Source organism: Oryctolagus cuniculus, chromosome 7 (genome assembly GCF_051225735.1).
Source record: "Oryctolagus cuniculus isolate XC-2025 breed Fujian yellow rabbit chromosome 7, ASM5122573v1, whole genome shotgun sequence".
In the NCBI taxonomy this organism is placed as follows: domain Eukaryota; kingdom Metazoa; phylum Chordata; class Mammalia; order Lagomorpha; family Leporidae; genus Oryctolagus; species Oryctolagus cuniculus.
Genome location: NC_142873.1, coordinates 49,366,567 through 49,387,361, shown reverse-complemented (window position 1 = coordinate 49,387,361; position 20,795 = coordinate 49,366,567). Strand labels below are relative to the sequence as shown.

The 20,795-nt window shown below is 48.0% G+C and overlaps 1 protein-coding gene and 2 pseudogenes across 5 annotated transcripts; 2 read left to right on the top strand and 1 right to left on the bottom strand.

Annotated features, from left to right (window-relative positions):
* Positions 1–7,117: 7,117 nt before the first annotated feature.
* LOC100339744 (cytochrome b5 type B pseudogene) lies at positions 7,118–8,426 on the top strand (annotated as a pseudogene).
* Positions 8,304–17,471, top strand: LOC103350073 (metallothionein-1 pseudogene; annotated as a pseudogene). Its single transcript, XR_016210641.1, has 2 exons — positions 8,304–8,484; positions 14,441–17,471. The product of XR_016210641.1 is annotated as a metallothionein-1 pseudogene (transcript).
* HJV (hemojuvelin BMP co-receptor) lies at positions 16,762–20,542 on the bottom strand. 4 transcript variants are annotated; one of them, XM_002715642.5, is made up of 4 exons: positions 20,297–20,542; positions 18,854–19,039; positions 17,931–18,493; positions 16,762–17,469 (listed from the first exon to the last, which is right to left on the bottom strand). In XM_002715642.5, exons 2-4 carry the CDS (start codon positions 18,948–18,950, stop codon positions 16,846–16,848), a joined length of 1,284 nt encoding a protein of 427 aa, XP_002715688.1. In that variant the 5' UTR covers positions 18,951–19,039; positions 20,297–20,542; the 3' UTR covers positions 16,762–16,845. The 4 variants fall into 4 exon arrangements, with proteins under 4 accessions (XP_002715688.1, XP_089156144.1, XP_008262747.1 ...); XM_089300018.1 differs by having other exon boundaries at positions 18,854–19,060; positions 20,297–20,491; XM_008264525.5 differs by lacking the exon at positions 18,854–19,039 and having other exon boundaries at positions 20,297–20,508.
* Between the last annotated feature and the right edge of the window lie 253 nt (positions 20,543–20,795).

Below are 20,795 nucleotides of genomic sequence, written 5' to 3'. Positions count from 1 at the left end.
CAATTGCCAAATTCTGTAGAGGTCACTGTGCCAGTGTTTGTAGAACCTATCTGCTGTTTCTTAGTCCACTGCCACCCTTGAAGTTCATGCCCTTGTTACTTTGGCCTCAATTATTTTAATAGTTTAAAGTAAACTTCTTGCCATAATATATAGACCATGACTAGAATAATTTAACAAAATTGCGTTCCTATTTGTTTCTGTGGTTCCTATTTGTTTCCATTGCTTATTGTGTCACAATCAAAGGCTTCAACCTGGCATTTAAAGCCTTCACAAACTGTCCTCAACCAAACTTTCCAGTCTCATTTCTCGTGACTTCCTTGTATATGTACCCTATACCTCGGCCAAACCTGAGTACTCAGTATTCTAATATATCCTTCTCTGCCTTTGCGTCTTTGCTTAGGTTTTACCAGGAATGCCTGTCCTTACTTTCCCAGCAATGCTTTTTTTTATTTTAAAGATTTATTTATTTATTTATCTATTTGAAAGGCAGTATGAGAGAGAGAGAGAGAGAGCGCACGAGAGAGCGTTTCTATCCACTGGTCCACTCCCCAAATGCCTAAAACAGCCAGGGCTGGTCCAGACCAATGCCAGAAGCCAGGAACTCCATCCTGGTCTCCCACGTGGGTGGTAGCATCCCAAGCATATGGACCACTGCCTTCCTAGGATGCATTAGCAGGAAGCTGGATTGGAAGAGGAGCAAAGGGACTCAAACCAGCCTTCCAATATGGGATGTTGTCATTGAAATCCATGGCTTAACCCAGTGTGCCACAGCCTCTGCCTCTTGAAATCCTACATACCCGTCAGTGGACAGCCAAATGAGCTTCCCTCTATGAAACATTTCCTGACTCCCAGTCTTTTTTTTTTTTCTTGAGATTTATTTATTTATTTGAAAGGCAGAGTTACACAGAGAGGGAGAGGCAGAGAGAGATTTTCCATCCACTGGTTCACTCCCCACATGGCTGCAACGAGTGGAGTTGGGCCAAACCTAAGCCAAGAGCCACAAGGGGTGCCAGCACCATAGGCAGTGGCTTTACCTGCCATGCTACAGTGCCAGCCCTGACTCCTAGTCTTTTTATCTGTCACCTTATAATCAAATACAGTTTCATTCTCTTGAATATTCCACAGCATGTTGTTAATATTTCAAATACAGTACTTACTTATAAATTGACTTTTCTGTTCTAGATAATGAGTTCCTAGACAGCAAGAATTGTATTGTTTTTTGTTTTTGTATTCTTCCTGACACTTGGTAAATTTTCCATAATAAATCTCTCATTAAATACAAATTGAATTGATAGATTGGGGTATGTCTCTGAAATAGAATATGCCACTAATGCAGAACCTAGTGTTGTCTCATCTGTGTTAGACTTCAAAATCTCAATCTTGGGGCAGATGTGTGATTAGGATGCCACTTTGGGGCCAATGTTGTGGCGCAGCAGGTTAAAGCTGTGCCCTGCAGCACTGGCATCCTATATGGGTTCTGGTTTGAGTCCCACTTGCTCCACTTCCAATCCAGCTCCCTGCCAATGGGCCTGGGAAAGCAGCAGAGGATGGCCCAAGTCCTTGGGCTTCTGTACTCACATGGGAGACCTGAAAGCAGCTCCTGGCTCCTGGCTTCGGATCTGCTCAGCTCTAGCCATTGCAGCCATTTGAGGAATGAAGCAACGGATGGCCCTCTCTCTGTAGCTAACTCTCTCTGTGACTCTTTCAAATAAGTAAAATAAATTTTTTTTTTTAAAGAGAGAGATGCTGTGACAAAGTCTACAAAAAAACAAACAAACAAAAAGATGCCACTTGGAGGGCTGGCATTGTGCTCAATGGATTAAGCCACTTCTTGCAATGCCAGCATCCCATATCAGAGTGCCTGTTGAAGTCATAGCTGTTCTGCTTTCAGCTGCTTGATAATGAGCCTAGGAAAGCAGTGGAAGATGGCCTAAGTACTTGGGCCCCTGCCACCCATGTGGGAGACCTGGATGGAGTTCTGGACTCCAGGTTTTCTCCCACTCCTTGGTGTTGCAGCTATTTGGGGAGTGAATCAGTGATGGAAGATCTCTCTCTTCGTCTCTCCCTCTCTCTGTTGCGCTGCCTTTCACGTAAATAAATCTATCATTAGAAGAAGATGCTACTTGGGATACCTGCATTCCATGTTGGAGTGCCTGGCTAGAGTCATCACTTCATTTCCTATTCTAACTTCCTGCAAATGCACACCCTGGGAGGCAGCAGGTGGCTGCAGCACTTGGGACCCTGCTGAACACATGGGATATGCACACTGAATACCTGGCTCCTAGCTTCAGCTTGGCATAGCCCTGGCTGTTTTGGGCATTTGGGGAGTGAACCAGTGGATGGGAGATCTTTGTCTCTATCTCTCTGCCTTTCAAATAAAATGAAACTAAATTTTAAATAAATTTTAAATTCAGTTTCTCTTGCTGTCCTGTAACATTTATAACCATTCCTTCCTCAAAGCCTATGACTCAATTTTTATGTATCAGAGAGCAAGGAGGTTAAGGCGGCGAGATGGGATGGTTTGTTTTTCCAAGAGGGGAAAATTGGACTGTGTTGATGTTTATAAGCATAAGACAGATGGGACACTGCGTGCTTAACCTAACTTCCCCTTTTCTGAGAAATTCTTTCTTCAACAATTTGGAATCCAGTTGCTCAGCCCTGCCCCCGAGTGGGTATTTTAATATGTTGCTGCTTAGTTCCATAGTTGTCAGAAAAACACATAAATTTTTCTGAAACCTAAAACTTGTGCCAAACCACTCCCCTTCTTGATCACGAGAAGAAGGAACGGATGAAGGAACTATAATGTTCGTGACTGAGAGAAAGAGGCAAACATTAAAACACTTTCCTGTTTTTAAATCCAGATTGACAGTTAACAATGCTTTTGTTAATAGCATTTTACAGAATTAAAAGCAATTGTGGGCTCCAGTTCTACTCCCAGCTGCCCTTCTTCCGATCCAGCTCTCAGCTATGGCCTGGGAAGGCAGTGGAAGATGGCCCAAGTCTTTGGGCCCCTGCACCCACGTGGGAGACCTGGAAGAAGCTTCTGGCTCCTGGCTTCAGATTGACTCAGCTCCAGCCATTGGGGCCATTTGGGGAGTGAACCAGCAGATGGAAGACCTCTCTCTCTGTCTCTCTCTGTTACTGTCTGTAACTCTACCTCTCAAATAATAATAATAATAAAAATTTAAAAAAGCAATTGCAGTCGGTGCAATAGGCTAATCCTCCGCCTGTGGCACAGGCACACCGGGTTCTAGTCCCGGTCAGGGCACCGGATTCTGTCCCAGTTGTTCCTCTTCCTGTCCAGCTCTCTGCTGTGGCCCGGGGGGTGCAGTGGAGGATGGCCCAAGTCCTTGGGCCCTGCACCTGCATGGGAGACCAGGAGAAACACCTGGCTCTTGGCTTCGGATCAGCACGGTGCACTGGCCGCAGCGGCCATTGGGGAGTGAACCAACGGAAAAAAGGAAGACCTTTCTCTCTGTCTCTCTCTCTCACTGTCCACTCTGCCTGTAAAATAAATAAATAAATAAATAAATAAATTTAAAAAAAAATCAATTGCACATTTGATTCTTACCAGGTAGGCAGGTAGCTTATCTTTTTGCAAAATATAATATTGTGATTCATAGAGCACAAGTGACTTGGCTAACATCACAGAGCTAGGACAAAAATAGTCTGACTTATTGTTCAAAAATCTTTCCACAAGTGTATATCTGATCCTTTTAAAAAGTTACCTGCTTTATGAAATAGCTTTCTATGATTTCTTCAGGCAGATGCAATTCCCACTTTTTTGTGTGCCTACAGAATATTGGACTTATGGCAGTACTTCAAAAAGTTTGTAGAAAATGAAATTAAGAAGCCGGCACTGTGGCATAGCAGGTAAAGCTGCCACCTGCAGTGCCGGCATCCCATATGGGCGTCGGTTTGAGGCCCAGCTGCTCCACTTCTGATCCAGCTCTCTGCTCTGGTCTGAGAAAGCAGTAGAAGATGGCCCCAGTCCTTGGGCCCCTGCATCAGCGTGGGAGACCGGGAAGAAGCTCCTGGCTCCTGGCTTCAGATTGGCACAGCTCCGGTCATTGCAGCCAACTGGGGAATGAATCAGTGGATGGAAGATCTCTCTTTCTCTCTATGCCTCTCCTTTTCTCTCTGTGTAACTCTTTCAAGTAAATAAAATAAATCTTAAAAAAAAGAAATTAAATGATAAATTTATTTTGGTGCAAAAATTTTGAAGTCCATATATATGAAGGATCTTTAAAAAATTTATGAAAAATGCATATTATGAAAATATGCATGGATTTCAAAAATTTTTAAAGAGTTATTTACTTATTTGAAAGGCAGAGTTACAGAGACAGAGGAAGAGAGATCTTTGACCTGCTGTTTATTCCCCAAATGGCCACAACAGCCAGGATTGGACCAGGTAGAAGCCAGAAGCCTAGAAGTCCATCTGAGTCTCCCATGTGGGTGGCAGGAGCCCAAGAACTGGTGTTCATATGCGATGTTGGCATCTTAGCAGCTTTACCTGCTGCACTTCAATGCCAGCCCCCAATTTAAAAATTTATTTTTTAAGATTTATTTATTTGTTTATTTATTTGAAAGGCAGAGAGAGAGAGAGAGAGATCTTCTATCTGCTGGTTCACTCCCCAAATGGCTGCAATGACCGCAGTTGGGCCAGGCCAAAGCAAGGAGTCAGAAGCTTCTTCTGGGTCTCCCATGGGGGTGCAGGGACCCAAGCACTTGGACTGTCTTCCACTGCTTTCCCAGGTGCGTTAACAGGGAGCTGGATTGGAAGTGGAGCAGGCTGACACTGCAGGTGGAGGCTTAACCTTCTATATCACAGTGCAGGCTTCTATTTTATTTATTTAAAAGGTAGAATTGCAGAGAGATATTTTTCAGTCTGATAGTTTACTCCTCAAATGGCTGCAACAGCCAGGGTTGGGCCAAGCTGAAGCCAGGAGCCAGGAGCTTCTTCTAGGTCTCCCATGTGGGTGAAGGTGCCTAAGGACTTAGACGATCTTCCACTGCTTTCCCAGACACATCAGCAGGGAGCTGGATTGGAAGTGGGGCAGCCAGGACTCCAACTGGTGCTAACATTGCAAGCAACTGCTTTACTTACCATGTGACAATGCTGGCCCTCAAAAATTTTACAACAAAATAAATTTATCCTTTAATTCCATTTTTCATGAGCTTTTTCAATTTCCCTTGTACTTCAATATATTACGAATATTGATCAGTTATTTTGTAACAATCTGTTTTCTGTTTCTGGTTTGAAATCCCTGAATGTAGGAACTACGTTGTCTTATGGTCTGGCATAGTTTGGGTGCTTCACAAGTTCTACAGAAGGGCAAGCAGGTAAAGCCACTGCCTACGACACCAGTTTGTGTCCTGGCTGCTCCACTTCCAACCCAGCTCCCTGCTAATGCACCTGGGGAAGCAGTGGAAGACAGCCCAAGTGCTTGGGCTCTCACATCCATGAGGGAGACCAGGAAGAAGCTGCTGGCTCCTGGCCTTGGCCTGGCCCAGCCACAGTCATTGCAGCCATTTGGGGAGTGAACCAGCAGATGGAAGATTTTTCTCTCTGTGTCTCTCCTTCTCTCTCTCTCTGTAACCCTGACCCTGACTTTTTGTTTTGTTTTGTTTTTTGACAGGCAGAGTGGACAGTGAGAGAGAGAGACAGAGAGAAAGGTCTTCCTTTGCCGTTGGTTCACCCTCCAATGGCCGCCACAGTTGGCGCACCGTGCTGATACAAAGCCAGGAGCCAGTGCTTCTCCTGGTCTCCCATGGGGTGCAGGGCCCAAGCACTTGGGCCATCCTCCACTGCACTCCCTGGCCACAGCAGAGAGCTGGCCTGGAAGAGGGGCAACTGGGACAGAATCTGGCGCCCCGACCGGGACTAGAACCTGGTGTGCCGGCGCCGCAAGGCGGAGGATTAGCCTAGTGAGCTGCGGCGCCGGCTATGTAACCCTGACTTTCAATAAATCAAGAAATCTTTTTTAAAAAAGTTCTAAAGAAAGGTCAAAATCTATACAGTTATTTTAGCCTGGTCTGGTAATGTGCATATATGGCCCACCCCATTGCTCATCCTTCTGATTGCTGTTTCTTCTCCAGTCTTGATGGTGTTTGCCCTAGGCTGTAGGCTTGGTATGGTATAAGCAGGACAGTCCATTTCTCCAGAGAGAGAATATAACACTATGCAGAACATTTTCTATTTCAGATGTTATAGTTTTAGCAAAGAGTCTTTCAGTTCTTGGCATAGAGGTGCTATATCAAAGACAGACTACATGAAACCCTTATATTAAGATAGTGGTTCAAGGTGTTGTGCTGCAGCAGGTTAAGCCCTGCTGTGGGATGCCTACATCCCATGTCATCCCATATTGGAGTTTGAGTCTAGGCTGCTCCACTTCCGATCCAGCTCGCTGCTGATGTACCTGGGAAGGCAGTGGAAGTTGGCCCAAGTACTTGGGCCCTTGCCACCTACATGGGAGACCCAAATGGAGTTTCTGGCTCCTGGCTTTGGCTTGGCCCAGCCTGGGGCCATTTGGAGAGTGAACCACGGGAAGGAAGATCTCTTTCCAGCTCTGTCACTCTGCCTTTCAGATAAATAAATAAACAAGTAAATAAATCTTAAAGTTGGTTCTTTGAACCAATAACACAGAATGAACACAAAACAGTCCCCAGATAGCCCTGTAATGGAGGCAGCCTCTGGTAATCCTTCATGTCTGCTTCACTCTCTGAAAGCCTACCCTCGATTCTCACATAAGTTTTATCTCAGGAAACACAAGGAACTTACTTCTTCCTGTTAATTGTTAGGAAGATGATGAATACTGTCGTTGGGGAGTAGGCAGAAATACTGAGGAAGGCCTTTTATTTTCGAATGGTTTTCCTTCTTTGCTTTCCTTAGTGCTGGTATAGTGTCCTGGCGTTCGTTTTGGGAACTGTAATTACTGGGCCATGAGTGTTATCTCTGTTTCCTTGAGAAGAAATGCGGGAAGGAACCAAGAGGTGCATAGAGGGGGTTATAGCAGGGCAGGAAGTGTTGATCTGCTAAGTGGTTGAGGTGGCCCCAAGTAGGAAGTTAAGGGAGCAGAAACCCGGATAGCGAGGAAAAGGAGGGATTTCCGGCCCAATGTCGACTGCGGAAGCTAGCGACAGCCACAGGAAACAGCACACCGTCCAGACTGCTGTCACCTATTACCAACTAGAGGAAGTGGCAAAGTGCAGTCCTTGAAGGAGCTATGACTGGTGATCCACAGACACGTCTCTGATAGCACTGGCCACCTCAGCAAGCAGAGTGATGGAGAGGGTCTGCTGGAACAAGCTGGTGCAGATGCAAGAGAAAGCTTTGAAGATGCTGGCCACTCCTCTGATGCCGGGGAGATGCTAAAACAGTACTGTATTGGTGACGTCCACCTGAGTGACCTTAAACCTTGAAGTGGGGGCGAGGACCCTTGGAAGAAGGAAGCTTGCAAACGTAGCTGGGCATATTGGATTTTCCCTGTCCTAGGCGCAGTTCTCCTAGGTTTCCTGTGCCATCACTCCATGTCAGAAAGCAAATCGTTGTAGAGGGCCCTGCTGAAATCTGGGAAGCATATCCTCTCAGGAGTGAGAACTGGAGGCTTGCTGTGGGGCTGGAGCAGTGCCGTCTCCTCCAACCCTACGTTACACTCGTCCTTCCTGGGGGCAGTTGGCCAGACACCCACCTCTAGCCAGTGCTCTGTCTCTCAGAGCCTCACACCCAGGGCACCTTCTGACTGCTGTATCCTTGCTGGTGTTTTCTCGATTCTCTGGTTGCCACAAGTCCCTTCCATTTTAAAACTTTCTGTTAGTAATTGCCGTTCATATGTTGTTATGGCATTGCTTTTTGGTAAAGGTGCCTGCTTTCCAATACTTTGAATGCACATTAGAAATTCTTAACAGGATAGCACTCTAGTTTTGAAGTCTTTATCTTTCCATTTTTCTTTAAACTGATTTTTTAAAAAATTCTGATTTAATTTTATTGTTTATTGTGAGGGGCTTAATTTCTGAAGTAAAGGTTTATACCTACTAGCTAAAATTGAACTGCCAAATGATCTTGTTCCCTGTTTATATCTGTTACAACTGGAAAGAACCCTGTTGTCTTCTCCCCTCTCCCAAGCCAATGTAGCAAACAGCTCTTCCCGTCCCTTTTCTTCCCAAGTGGAGCTGGGCGAAGCTATGCTCCCCTTTAATTTCTTGGGGGCGGGAAGGGAGGGATGCATGGGGGTAAGACCTTAGGGAATTCAGAGCAATCTTTCATTCAGAAAATACTGAAAAATAGTACTATAGGGCAGCAGTCAGGAAAAGCTCCAAAGCTTTCATTTTGACTTGGCACCAGTTTCTTTTTTCTTTTTCTTTCTTTCTTTCTTTCTTTCTTTCTTTCTTTGACAGACGGAGTGGACAGTGAGAGAGAGAGAAAGGTCTTCTTTTTGCTGTTGGTTCACCCTCCAATGGCTGGCGCACCGTGCTGATCTGAAGGTAGGAGCCAGGTGCTTCTCCTGGTCTCCCATGGGGTGCAGGGCCCAAGCACTTGAGCCATCCTCCACTGCACTCCCTGGCCACAGCAGAGAGCTGGCCTGGAAGAGGGGCAACAGGGACAGAATCCAGCGCCCTGACCGGGACTAGAACCTGAGGTGCCGGCGCTGCAGGCGGAGGATTAGCCTATTGAACCGTGGCACTGGCCTCTCTATTTTTTTTGACAGGCGGAGTTAGACAGTGAGAGAGAGAGAGACAGAGAGAAAGGTCTTCTTGGTGTTGGTTCACTCCCTAAATGGCCACTACGGCTGGCACGCTGTTGGCACCAGTTTCTAACAATTTCTTTTCTTCTTTTCCTGCCTATCTTTTATTGGTAAAATGTATAATTATATCTATAGAGCTTTATCAAGGATTTTGCTAATTTTTTGATGGTTGATCGGCATTTTTTAAAAAAAAGATTTATTTATCGATTTGAAAGTCTGAGTTACAGAGAGACAGAGAGAGATCTTCTATCTGCTGGCTCACCCCTCAAAAGGCTGCAATAGCCAAGGCTGGGCCAGGCCAAAGCCAGAAGCCAGGTGCTTCATCCGGGTCTTTCAGGTTGGGGGCAGGTGGCCAGCACTCAGGCTAAATTCTGCCTTCCCAAGCACATTAGCAGGGAGCTGGATTGTTACTGGAGCAGCCAGGACTCCAACCAGCACCCATATTATCTAAGAGACTCCAATTTGATATTCTATTTGCCCCTGTAAAATAATTTTTATTAAGTAGAAGATCCTGGCAAGAGACTATTTTCTATTTCATCTGTGTTTTACTCCCATAGCTTCAACTTGTGGTTTTGTTCTGTTTTTCCATTGAGAATTTAAAAAACTGGGGAGAGGGGGATCAGCAATATGGTACAGCAGGTTAAGCTGCAGCCTGCAACTCAGGCATCTCAAAGGAGTGCTGGTTCAAGTCCTGGCTGCTATACTTCTGATCCAGCTCCCTTCTAATGCACCTGGGAAAGCAGCAGACGATGGCCCAAGTTGTTAACATGGGAAAAAGCTCAGGCCAAGGTAAACATGTCCCATCCCTTTTAAATAAAATAATGTAACAATATAGTTAAAAGTCACATAGTATTAAGTGCTTATACAAACCCTTCTAAACTGAGAATCTTCTAGTTCTTTTAGATTTTTCATCTGGTATTTACTTCATACATCTAAGTGACATACTGCTTCTTTTATTTCTTTTTCTTTTTTTTTAGATTTTATTTATTTATTTTGAAAGAGTTACAGAAAGAGGGAAAGACAGAGAAACAGTGAGAGAGAGATTCCATCTGCCAGGTCAGGATGAAAACTAGGAGCCAGGAGCTTCATCTGGATCTTTTATTTTTATTTTTTCTTTTTTGACAGGCAGAGAGAGAGACAGTGAGAGAGAGACAGAGAGAAAGGTCTTCCTTTTGCCATTGGTTCACCCTCCAATGGCCGCAGCTGTCGGTGCACTGAGGCCGGCGCATCGAGCTGATCCGAAGCTGGGAGCCAGGTGCTTCCCCCGGTCTCTCACTCGGGTGCAGGGCCCAAGCACCTGGGCTGTCCTCCACTGCACTCCTGGGCCACAGCAGAGGGCTGGCCTGGAAGAGGAGCAACCAGGACAGAATCCGGCACCCTGACCGGGACTAGATCCCAGTGTACTGGCGCTGCAGGCGGAGGATTAGCCCACTGAGCCACACGCCGCCCGCTTCATCTGGATCTTATACGTGGGTGGCAGGGACCCAAGCACTTGAGCCATCTTCCACTGCTTTTCTGAGGCCATTAGCAGGGAGCTTGATCAAAACTGGAGCAGCTGGTACAGAAATCAGTGCCCATATGGGAGGCCAGTGTCGCAGGCAGCAGCATTACCTACTATGCCACAACACTAGCCCTTCTTTTATTTCTTAATTTAGAAATATTAAACATATTATCAATCTTCTGGTTACGGAAATTGAAATCTTAATTCTTGTATCACACTGCATCCCACCCTCTTTTTCCTCACAGTCGACTTATAATACAGTTTTGGCTAAATCGGCAGTCAGCGTTTACAGCGTTTACAAATAAAATTCATTGCTGCGGGTACTGTGGCATAGCAGCTAAAGCCGCTGCCTGCGGCACCAGCATCCCATATGGATTCCGGTTCGCGTCCTGGCTGCTCTACTTCTGATCCTGCTCTCTGCTATGGCCTGGGAAAGCAGTAGAAGATGGCCCAAGTCCTTGGGCCCCTGCACCTGCATGGGAGGCCCAGTAGAAACTCCTGGCTCCTGGCTTCGGATCGGCGTAGCTCTAGCCTTTGCGGCCAGTTGGGAAGTGAACCAGCAGATGGAAGACCTCTCTCTCTGTGCCTCTCTTCTCTCTTTGTGTGTGCAACTCTGACTTTCAAATAAATAAATAAATCTTAAAAAAAAAAAAATCCATTGTGGAACCCAGTAGTATATTTTGAACCGCTATTTGTTGTGAAGTTATTATAATGTATTTAAATAACTTATTTAGTTTATTATGCAGCTAAATACATGTTATTCAGTTCTGTCTAATACCTGTCAATATGTCCTTTCAGTTTGTCAACATATCGGATAAAGTCAGAAATTGTTCTTGGCCCACTAAATAACTTTTTAGTCACCAGCGCCATCTACTGACCACTGGTGAAGTGGAAAGCGAATTCCAAGCCACAGGGTTGTTTTCAAACTGTAAATCGTCCTTTCCGTGGTCTCTGTCCTTGAGAATGATTTCTTGAGGAAGGAATAAGATCTTTGTGATAGGAGAAAAGGATAGAACATAAAATAATTCAGAATTCTCTTTCCTTTGCCCTGTCATCCTCTCATGAAGAAAGCTCTCTGTTTTTCACTTTCTGTTCATGCTGGTCATTCTAAGCCTGTGTCTGATACACCAGAGGAACACAGAGATGTGGAAGGCCAGTTTTAAAAATTACGTTTTTACCACTGTATCCTTGAATAAATTGCACATACTTAAAAGTGTCTGGCTGTGTGGGATCTGACGGGCGTGCCCTTGAAACAACTGTCATACTCGAGACAGTGGCCTGGTCTGTCACTGCCAGCGGTTTCTGTATGCCTTCCCCAACCCCAGCCCCAAGCAGCCATTAATTTCCTTTCTCTCATTACATACCAGTGTGCATTTTCTATAGTGTTATATAAATGGGAAAGGGGAACTCTTTGTGGAGGGGGGGAATACTGGTTTCTTTCAATTCATCCATGTTTTGTATGTATCAGAAGTTTGATTCATTTTATTGCTTAAAGCAGTCTCTCTCTCTCTCTCTCTCTTTTTTTTTTTTTTTTTTTTTTTTTTTGGACAGGCAGAGTTAGACAGTGAGAGAGAGAGAGAAAGGTCTTCCTTCTGTTGGTTCACCCCCCAAATGGCCACTACGGCCAGCGTGCTGCACCGATCTGAAGCTAGGAGCCAGGTGCATCTCCTGGTCTCCCATGTGGGTGCAGGGCCCAAGCACTTGGGCCATCCTCCACTGCACTCCCGGGCCACAGCAGAGAGCTGGAGTGGAAGAGAGCAACTGGGACAGAATCCGGTGCCCTGACTGGGACTAGAACCCGGTGTGCCGGTGCCGCAGGTGGAGGATTAACCTAGTGAGCTGTGGCGCCGGCCAAGCAGTCTGTTTTATACATTTGCCACAATTAGTGCATCCTTCACTAGTTGTTGGACACTGAGTTGTTTCCAGTTTTTGGTTATTACAGCTACAACTGTTATGAACATGTGTGTACAAGTTTGTGTGCTGATATGTGTTGTTTCTCCCAGCAATATATAGGAGTGGAATATCTAGATGGGTTAGTGTATGCTTACCTCTGAAAAAGTTGCCAAGCCTTTTTGCAAAATGGTTGTACCATTTTTACACTGCTACCCGCAGCATACTATGAAAGTGTCACATCATGGCAACACTTAGTAGTATTAGTCTTATTTTTAGTGATTATATTGGGTGTGTAGTATTTTCTCAATTTGGTTTGAGTTGCATCTACCTGACTAATGATGTTAAGCATCTTTTTTAAAAAAAAAAGATTTTTATTTATTTATTTAAAAGAGTTACAGAGAGAAGGAGATACAAAGAGAGATCTTCCATGCACTGGTTTACTCTCCAGATGGCTGCAATAGCCAGGACTGGGTCAGGCCAAAGCCAGGAGCTTCCTCCAGGTTTCCAACGTGGGTAGCAGGGGCCCAAGCAATCAGGCCATCTTCCACTGCTTTTCTCAGGCCATTAAGTGGAGCAGCTGGGACATGAACCAGTGCCCATATGGGATGCCGGCACTGTGGCTTTACCCTCTATGCCATAGCACCAACCCTGAAATTTTTCTTAATTGATATAAAATTCCCACCCCTGGGAGATAAAGTTACTCTTTTAAGAGAACCAATAAAAGGAGCAGTTCTTTTAAAAGGATGTTTTGTATTAAAATGCCAATTCTCTGTAAGTGAAAGGATGGCCCTGGCACTCGGATACTCCTCCCCTTTTTCTTCTGTTATAACAGACTCTTTTCAGATTAGCTACAGGTTATTTCTGTGACTCTAGAGAGGAGGGCATGGGGTTGAAAATTTGCAGAAGAAATAAGAAACAGGAGATCAGATAGGACCCTTGGTCTGGTAAGCACGGGCCAGTGTGTGTGTGCGTCCAGGAGAGAGGTTGAGAGGAGAGGGCAAAGAGAGCAGTGAGTGTGGCATTCAACCAGGAGGGCAGGCCCTCGAGGACAGGGTACCTGAAGGAAAGGCTGAGACCGGAAGCCAGGGCAAGACACCAAAGAAAAAGGTTAACTTCCTTCCTCAGGCTGTTCGGAACAGCACTGCACTTCCCAGCACCTGGCACTGGAACCGCTTCTCGGCTCAGTCTTGCTTCTCCTTCAATTCCGAGCTTTGCATTCCTTTCCCAACTCTTGAACTTTGCCTTCATATGACAAGAGAATAGCTTTTGTGGTGGCACCACCCTCCCTACGTACCCTTCTCTGTCCAGCTCTACAACCAATATCAACTTAGTGTGGTGACTGAGAGCTGAGTTTCTGGATCCAGACTGCCTGGTTCAGTTTCTGGCTCTGCTACTCATTAGCTGTGTGACTGGGAAAGGCAATCTTTCTGTACTTCAGTTGTTTCCTTATATACAAATAGAGATAAGGACTTTATCCGAGAGTTATGAGAATTAAGTGCATTAATATTTTTATTTATTTATTTATTTATTTATTTGACAGGCAGAGTGGACAGTGAGAGAGAGAGAGACAGAAAGAAAGGTCTTCCTTTGCCGTTGGTTCACCCTCCAATGGCCGCCGCGGCCGGCGCACCGCGCTGATCCGGTGGCAGGAGCCAGGAGCCAGGTGCTTTTCCTGGCCTCCCATGGGGTGCAGGGCCCAAGCACCTGAGCCATCCTCCACTGCACTCCCTGGCCACAGCAGAGAGCTGGCCTGGAAGAGGGGCAACCGGGACAGAATCCGGCGCCCCGACCGGGACTAGAACCCGGTGTGCTGGCACCGCTAGGCGGAGGATTAGCCTAGTGAGCCGCGGTGCCGGCCTAAGTGCATTAATATTTAAAGTGTTGAAAAAAAAAAAAAAAAAAAACTAAAATGGGACCGGCGCCGTGGCACAGTAGGCCAAGCCTCTGCCTGTGGGGCTGGCATCTCATATGGGCGCCAGTTCATGTCGTGGCTGCTCCTCTTCTCATCCAGCTCTCTGCTATGGCCTGGGAAGGCAGTAGAAGATGGCCCAAGTGCTTGGGCCCCTGCACCTGCATGTGAGACCTGGAAGAATTTCCTTGCTCCTGGCTTCGTATTGGCCCAGCTCCAGCTGTTGCGGCCATTTGGGGAGTGAACCAGTGGATGGAAGACCTTTCTCTCTGTCTCTCCTCTCTGTAACTTTACCTCTCAAATAAATGAATAAATCTTTTAAAAATATTTGAAGTGTTTAACACACCTTCCAACTGCCGGACTGACTCTTCACCTTTCGCTTTGTATTTCCAGCTTCACCTGGGCTCAAAATGGAGCCCAGCTGCTCCTGCATCACCAGTGACTCCTGCACCTGTGCCAGCTCTTGCACATGCATGTCCTGCAGGAAGAGCTGCTGCCCAGTGGGCTGTGTCCAGTGTGCCCAGGGCTGCATCTGCAAAGGGGCATCAAACAAATGCAGCTGCTGCGCCCCTGAGAGCCTGGCTCCCACATGCAAATAGAGCAACGTGTGCAAACCTGGATTTATACCCCCATACAACCTGACTTCTATGCTGCATTCCTTCTTGTGTGAAATATGTGAATGAGAATACAAGTTGTTGATTTTAAAAGAATAAAGTGTTTAGAACATGGTCTAGGGGCCAGTGTCGTGGCATAGCTGGTTTAGCCACTACCTGCGATGCTGGCATCCCACATGGGTACTGGTTTGAGTCCTGGCTGCTCCACTTCCAAGCCAGCTCCTGCTAATGCACCCAGGCCTGGCTGTTGCAGCCATTTGGGGAGTGAACCATAGAATGCAAGAAGATGGCTCAGTGCTTGGGCACTTGCACCCAAGTGGGAGACCCAGATGCAGCTCCTGGTTCCTGGCTTTGGCTTGGCCCAGCCCTGGCCATTGCAGCCAGTTGGGGAATGAACCAGCAGCTTGGAAGATCTCTCTGTCTCTCTCTCTCTCTCTGTAACTCTTTCAAATAAGCAAATCTGGCCGGCGCCGCGGCTCAACAGGCTAATCCTCCGCCTAGCGGCGCCGGCACACCGGGTTCTAGTCCCGGTTGCCCCTCTTCCAGGCCAGCCCTCTGCTGTGGCCCGGGAGTGCAGTGGAGGATGGCCCAGGTGCTTGGGCCCTGCACCCCATGGGAGACCAGGAAAAGCACCTGGATCCTGGCTCCTGCCATCGGATCGGCGCGGTGCGCTGGCCGCGGCGGCCATTGGAGGGTGAACCAACGGCAAAGGAAGACCTTTCTCTCTGTCTCTCTCTCACTGTCCACTCTGCCTGTCAAAAAAATAATAATAATAAAAAAAATAAAAAAAAGATTTATTAAAAAAAAATAAGCAAATCTTAAAAAAAAAAAAAAAGAACACTGCCTAGCAAAGTTTAAGCTTTCAATAAATATTAAATATGGGATGGTGTTGTGGCTCGGTAGATTAAGCAAGTTGGAGTCCCAGCTGCTCTGCTTCCAATCCAGTGTCCTGCTAATGTGCCTGGGAAGGCAGTGGATGATGGCCAATGTATTTGGGCCACTACCACCTACTTGGGTGACCAAGATAGAACTCCTGGCTTCTGGCTTATGACCTGGCCCAGGCCTGGCTGTTGCAGCCATTTGGGGAGTGAACCATCGAATGCAAGATCTATCTCTGTCTCTTTCTCACTCTGCCTTTCAAATAAATAAATCTTTTTAAAAAAAAAAAGTCTTCTTGACCGCACTTTCAAGGTGCTCCATAACTTTCTATCCTAATAGTCCCAGCTCCTTTATTTGAGTTTTGCTGCTGTCCTCCCTAAATCCTGAATCTATGCATAACCCTGGATGGTTTCCATTGTCTGGAAAGTCCTTAACAGACTCCTCAAACCTCTGTTCAAATTCCGTCTCCTCCTCTGCTCTTTGACTGCTTCTTATTACTTTACTTCTCGTCAACCGTCTTCCTATCTGAATTCAAGCGCCATAGAATGCGGTGAGCAATTACCCACTCATGAGTCCTTCATGTGGGTCAGTTTTGTCTCACCAGTGGTCTATAAACCCCTGAGGGCGTAAGCAGTACCCGGGCCTTCTCAGTCCTCGAGTGGAGTGAGCACGTTGCCTTTGTTCCCTTTCAAGCCTCTGTAAAGACACACAACCCAGGCAACGGAGGACTCATGGCTTTCGGAACAGGTTCATCAGGGGTGTGGATGATGGCTGCTGGTCTATCTGTACCATTCTGCAAAAGCAGAGACCCTTTCACCTAAGATCCACACGATGCCCACTTGATTTCCAAACTAAGAAAGCAGAAAATACTTTGCTCATCAAGTAGACTTCTTTCCCTATTTCCTGGGGGTTTCTTATGGGTCATGGCCATGTCTTCCTTTTTCAGTTCTTGCCTCTAGAAAAATCTCAATCCCTAAGTTCTGCCCTGATCATCAGGACCCTGATGCCTCCTCATTTGCAGGGGCAATGTCAGGAGCAGCTGGATCGGAACAATCTGCCTGCTATACAATGGGGTTGGGAAATGTGATGAAGAGCCCCTGCACAGGTCTGCAATGCAGAGACCTGGTCTAGATCTTCATTCTGTGCTCATTTCAACCCAGGACGGCAGCCACATCTGACCCTGGATAGAGACATCGCTGAATATGTCTGCAGTCCCCACTGTTTCCTCTAGCAATTCTTTATTTTCTTTCATGCCAACCTCTATCCCCCAATAATTTCCAAACCAGTCACGGAGCTGCTGCGTACTTATTGGATGCAAAGCCACAGAACAGAGAGTCCGGAAAGGAGTGAGGCAAGGAAGGTGGCTGTGGAGAGAGGGACCCCAACATCTGAGGGGAAGAGGTGCAGCTTTTCTAAGTCCGGGAGGAAGGCGCGCGCATCTTCCAGAGCTGCCTGAGCTGCTGCAGTGAAGTTGGGGTCACCAGAGATTAACACATCAAAGACACAGGAATGGAAGTAAGCATCTTCAACCGGAAGCCCCTCCTTGCACAGCTGTCTGGCAGTGTCTATGGTGATAGCTCCCCGGCGACTGCGCTCTGAGCGGGAGAGCCGCTGACTTGGCGGGCACCCCCCAACGCAGAGCTGCAGGTCCTGCTCAGCCGAGAAGGCCCTGGCCACATCCTCTGCTACCTTGATCGAAAAGGAGAGCTGCCCAGCTGTCTGCCGAATGATTATAGTTGTGCCGATATAGGCGGCTCGGATCTCCACGTGGCTCCCAGGGTTAGCAGTCTGAATGGACAGACTTGAGCCCCCAGGTCGGTCGCCTCCATTGATAGAACCATCTTCAAAGGCTGCGGGAAGATTGTCCACCTCGGCCTGGTAGACCTTCTGATCGATGCACTCCTGCATGTTCTTAAATATGATGGTGAGCTGTGTGAGCAAGACAGAGAATGGTTCATTTGGGGCTCAACGCACCCTCCCATCAGGCCACCTGCATGCACAAAGTCAGGGCTCCCATCCAAGCTGGGAGACAAGGCTTCTCACGGCCCTCAGTCCTGGATCCCTTCTCCTACCTGTGCTCCAATACTGCTTCCTTCCCCCTCAGCCCCTCTCTCTACTTGTTGGTCCCAGTCTCCCAAGGAGACTTCTGAAGCGCCTCAGCTCCTCTTGCCCCAATTTTCTCCTTAGCGGTTTCAGCATTTGAGGGACATTCCCATGGAAGGAAACCGATTCACAGGAAAAAGCGCTTGGTAGGAGGGAGGGACCGGGGATGTGAGAGTGGGGATTGGGAGCACTGCTGTGGGATGATGGGGCTGGGGAGGCGGTGGGATGGGTGGGGGAACCCTTAGAAAATCTCATGAAGACCCCTGGAGGAAAATTGAGACCCTGACCTTCCGGGTGGTGGTGGCGTTGGCCCCCGTTGCCACGGGGGAGCTGGTGGCCTGGACAAAGAGGAAGTCGTTATCCAGCAGGGGCCAAGCTCCTTGGACACGGCACGTGTGAAAGTGGTGGTGGAAGCTGCGCACGTGGGGGTCCCCGAAGGAGGCGCAGTGCAAGAAGCCCGGGGGACGACCGTGCAGCCGCGAAAACTGGCCTTCGTAGTCGCAGGGGTCTGGGGTTGGGGGGCCAGGACCTGCTCCTGGAAGGGCAGGGCCGCGGGGCGGGGGAGGAGCCGTAGGGCCCTGGCGGGAGCAGTTATGCTGAATCATGAGATCCTCGATGCCGTGCACGGCGGAGTGGAAGGCAAGATCTCCGCGGCAGGTGCGGGCCGTGCGCCGAGTGCAGAGCGCGTAGGAGCGCAGCGCCCGACAGAGGCCGCCGGAGCCGGCTCCTCCTGCTCGGCCGCCGCTGCCGCCGCCCCCTCGAAGCCCTCCTGGCGAACCCCCACTTCTAAGGCTCAGGGTGGACGATACATACTCAGCATTGCAGCGGAGGATCTTGCATTGCGAATGAGCTGAGGACGGAAGGGAGCAGATTGTGAGGCGGTTCCCACATCCCTGCTCGAAGAGTCTCCTCCTAACTTCCAAATCTCATCAGGAGATTCCAGTCGTTCCTAAAACCTAGCCAAGCCCCTGCTCTCCCCCTCCGCCCCCTGGTCCTGTCCTCCCTCAGTCTTATTAAAGTGTGTGAGCCCACATGGTCTCCTCTGTCCACCAAGCTCTTCCCAGGGCCCTTCCCCAAGTCCAGTGGGACATGAAATGTCCCTGAGAGTAGGGCGGGTGCCTGGTACTGCCCGCAGCCGTTCTGCCTCAGGCACACAGGCTCACAGGCCCACCCCTGGGGTCTCCCAAGCCCTTCCCTGGCCGTTCCTTACCATGTCCACAGAGGAGCAGCAGAAGAGTGAGAGTGCTTAGAGTTGGGGGACTGCCGTGGTGGGGCCGGGGACTACGGAACTGGCCTGGATCCCCCATACCTATACAGCCAGGTGCCCCCAGCCCCGATTCTTCCCAGCTGATGGCCCTCCTACCTAGTGAATTTTGACCGGCTGTCCTGTAAGTGACTGAAAAAAAGAGAAATTTGGCTGGGCATGGAGAAAGAGAAGAGTTGAGGATTGGTCAGGATGCTGTGAAGAGAATCTGGGGAGATCAAGGAAAGGATGAGCAGTCGGGTTTTGGAGAGAATGGGGCTCCCCAAACTATAAGTGTGGCAGATGAGCTCTGCTCCTATGGTCACTTCCAGGTCCCTTGTGCAATACCCCCAGGTGGGGGTGGAGGGAAGGTTGAGTGACCTCAAGGGGGCAGAGTCCACATATTGCCCCATCTAGCACTACCAAACAGCAGCTCTGTCAAAAATGGAGGACTTGTGGAGGCAGATCAGTTCTCAGCTCCCCCGGGGTGGGGCTGGGGGTGGAGGGGTGTTCCCCTGCAGATTTCGGTTCTAGAAATCCTGTAGCAACACGCCCCTGAAGCGTCTCTCCCCACTAGAAGGGGCCGCCCTCCGGGAGTCGTCCATTTCTTTTCCCCTTTGGTGTCAGAAAGACAAGAAGGAGCACAGGGAGGATACCCTTGCCTTCTAGAACCTCTGTATTCCAATGAGAACAGAATCAATCTCTCATCCACTCAGGGGAGCTGCAGTCCTAATCCCCCTGTCTTAGAATAACAGGATGCAAAACCAGGCATGCCAATCAATGTTTGCTTTTTCTGAGTCAACAGTTGCTATTTTCCCAAACCTAACTGAAGAACCACTCTTTTCACTAATCTCCCCTTTGCAAATTTGAAGTTCTCAGTCTTTTGCTGAGGACAGGGGTTAGGGAAGGGCCAGCTCTCTCGTACCAAACTTCTCTCTTTTGGACTAATGAAACGATTTGGGAAAAGAGTAGGTTGGAGGGAGCAGAGTTGTGGGCAGACGTCATATATAAGACAAGGGATAGCTTCCACCCTTGGAAGTCCAATGTGAAGGGCATTGCTAAGTAGGGACAGGGTGCAGGCATGTCAGTGACTAATCATCTAGGTCAAATTTGGCCACAATGAGAAAACTACAGAATAGGGGGGTGGGCAACTCCTCCAAAGACTGCATTACAAGTCCTGGGGTAACAAGGCAAAGACTGCCAGACACAGACAGAGGATTAAACTTCAAATGGCCAGAGGTTAGATGCTAGAAAGAAGTGAGACTGAAAGAAATGGAGATTGGAGCACCTTGGTATAGAGAGATCCTAGCTTTTGGACCAGAGACATCCAAGGCAGTGTCTGTAATTTCATAAAAGTCTAACTTCAATCCAAGAGCTTATGAAAGGAATTGCAATTGCGTTTTAACTTACTGTTTCCAGAGGTCAAACATTACTCTGATATCCAATTCTCCAGCCATGGCTGCCTACTCTGTCAGTCTGCTCCAGCCAGGGGGTCCCCCGTCTCTTTCTCCATGTCTCCCCCAGCTCCCCAGGTCGGCTGCAATCTCCCTGAGGTCAGGAAGCCAGGGAAGGCTTGGTGTGGGGAAAAGGGGAGTATGTGGCTGGCGGGAGCATTGGACAGCTGAGCGGGGGAGGGAGGTGGCTACTGAGTTGACTGTTTTAAAAATAGCTAAGTCCAAAATTCCAGGAACATTGGTGGGGGTAGGGTGTGGGAGTGGGGAGGGTAGAAAGATTAGAGAGAATATGAAGTATTGGGTGCCAAGTGGGGAGAGTGGGAGAAATATGACAGCAAAGTCACATATCCAGTGCTTCTCAGGTCACTCTATGGTCGCTGTCTACTCCAGGCAGCCCTTTGGCGTTCTCAGCAATGAGCTCTTGACCTTTAAGTATTGTGGTGTGCAATCGGATA

Bases quoted from the DNA above. Each gene is read 5' to 3' on its own strand.
- HJV (XM_002715642.5), bottom strand. From the start codon at position 18,950: ATGGGGGATCCAGGCCAGTTCCGTAGTCCCCGGCCCCACCACGGCAGT. The intron at 18,494-18,853 runs GTAAGGAACGGC...TTCCGTCCTCAG, and splicing joins GCTGCTCCTCTGTGGACATG to CTCATTCGCAATGCAAGATC. The intron at 17,470-17,930 runs GTCAGGGTCTCA...TTGCTCACACAG, and splicing joins ACGCCACCACCACCCGGAAG to CTCACCATCATATTTAAGAA.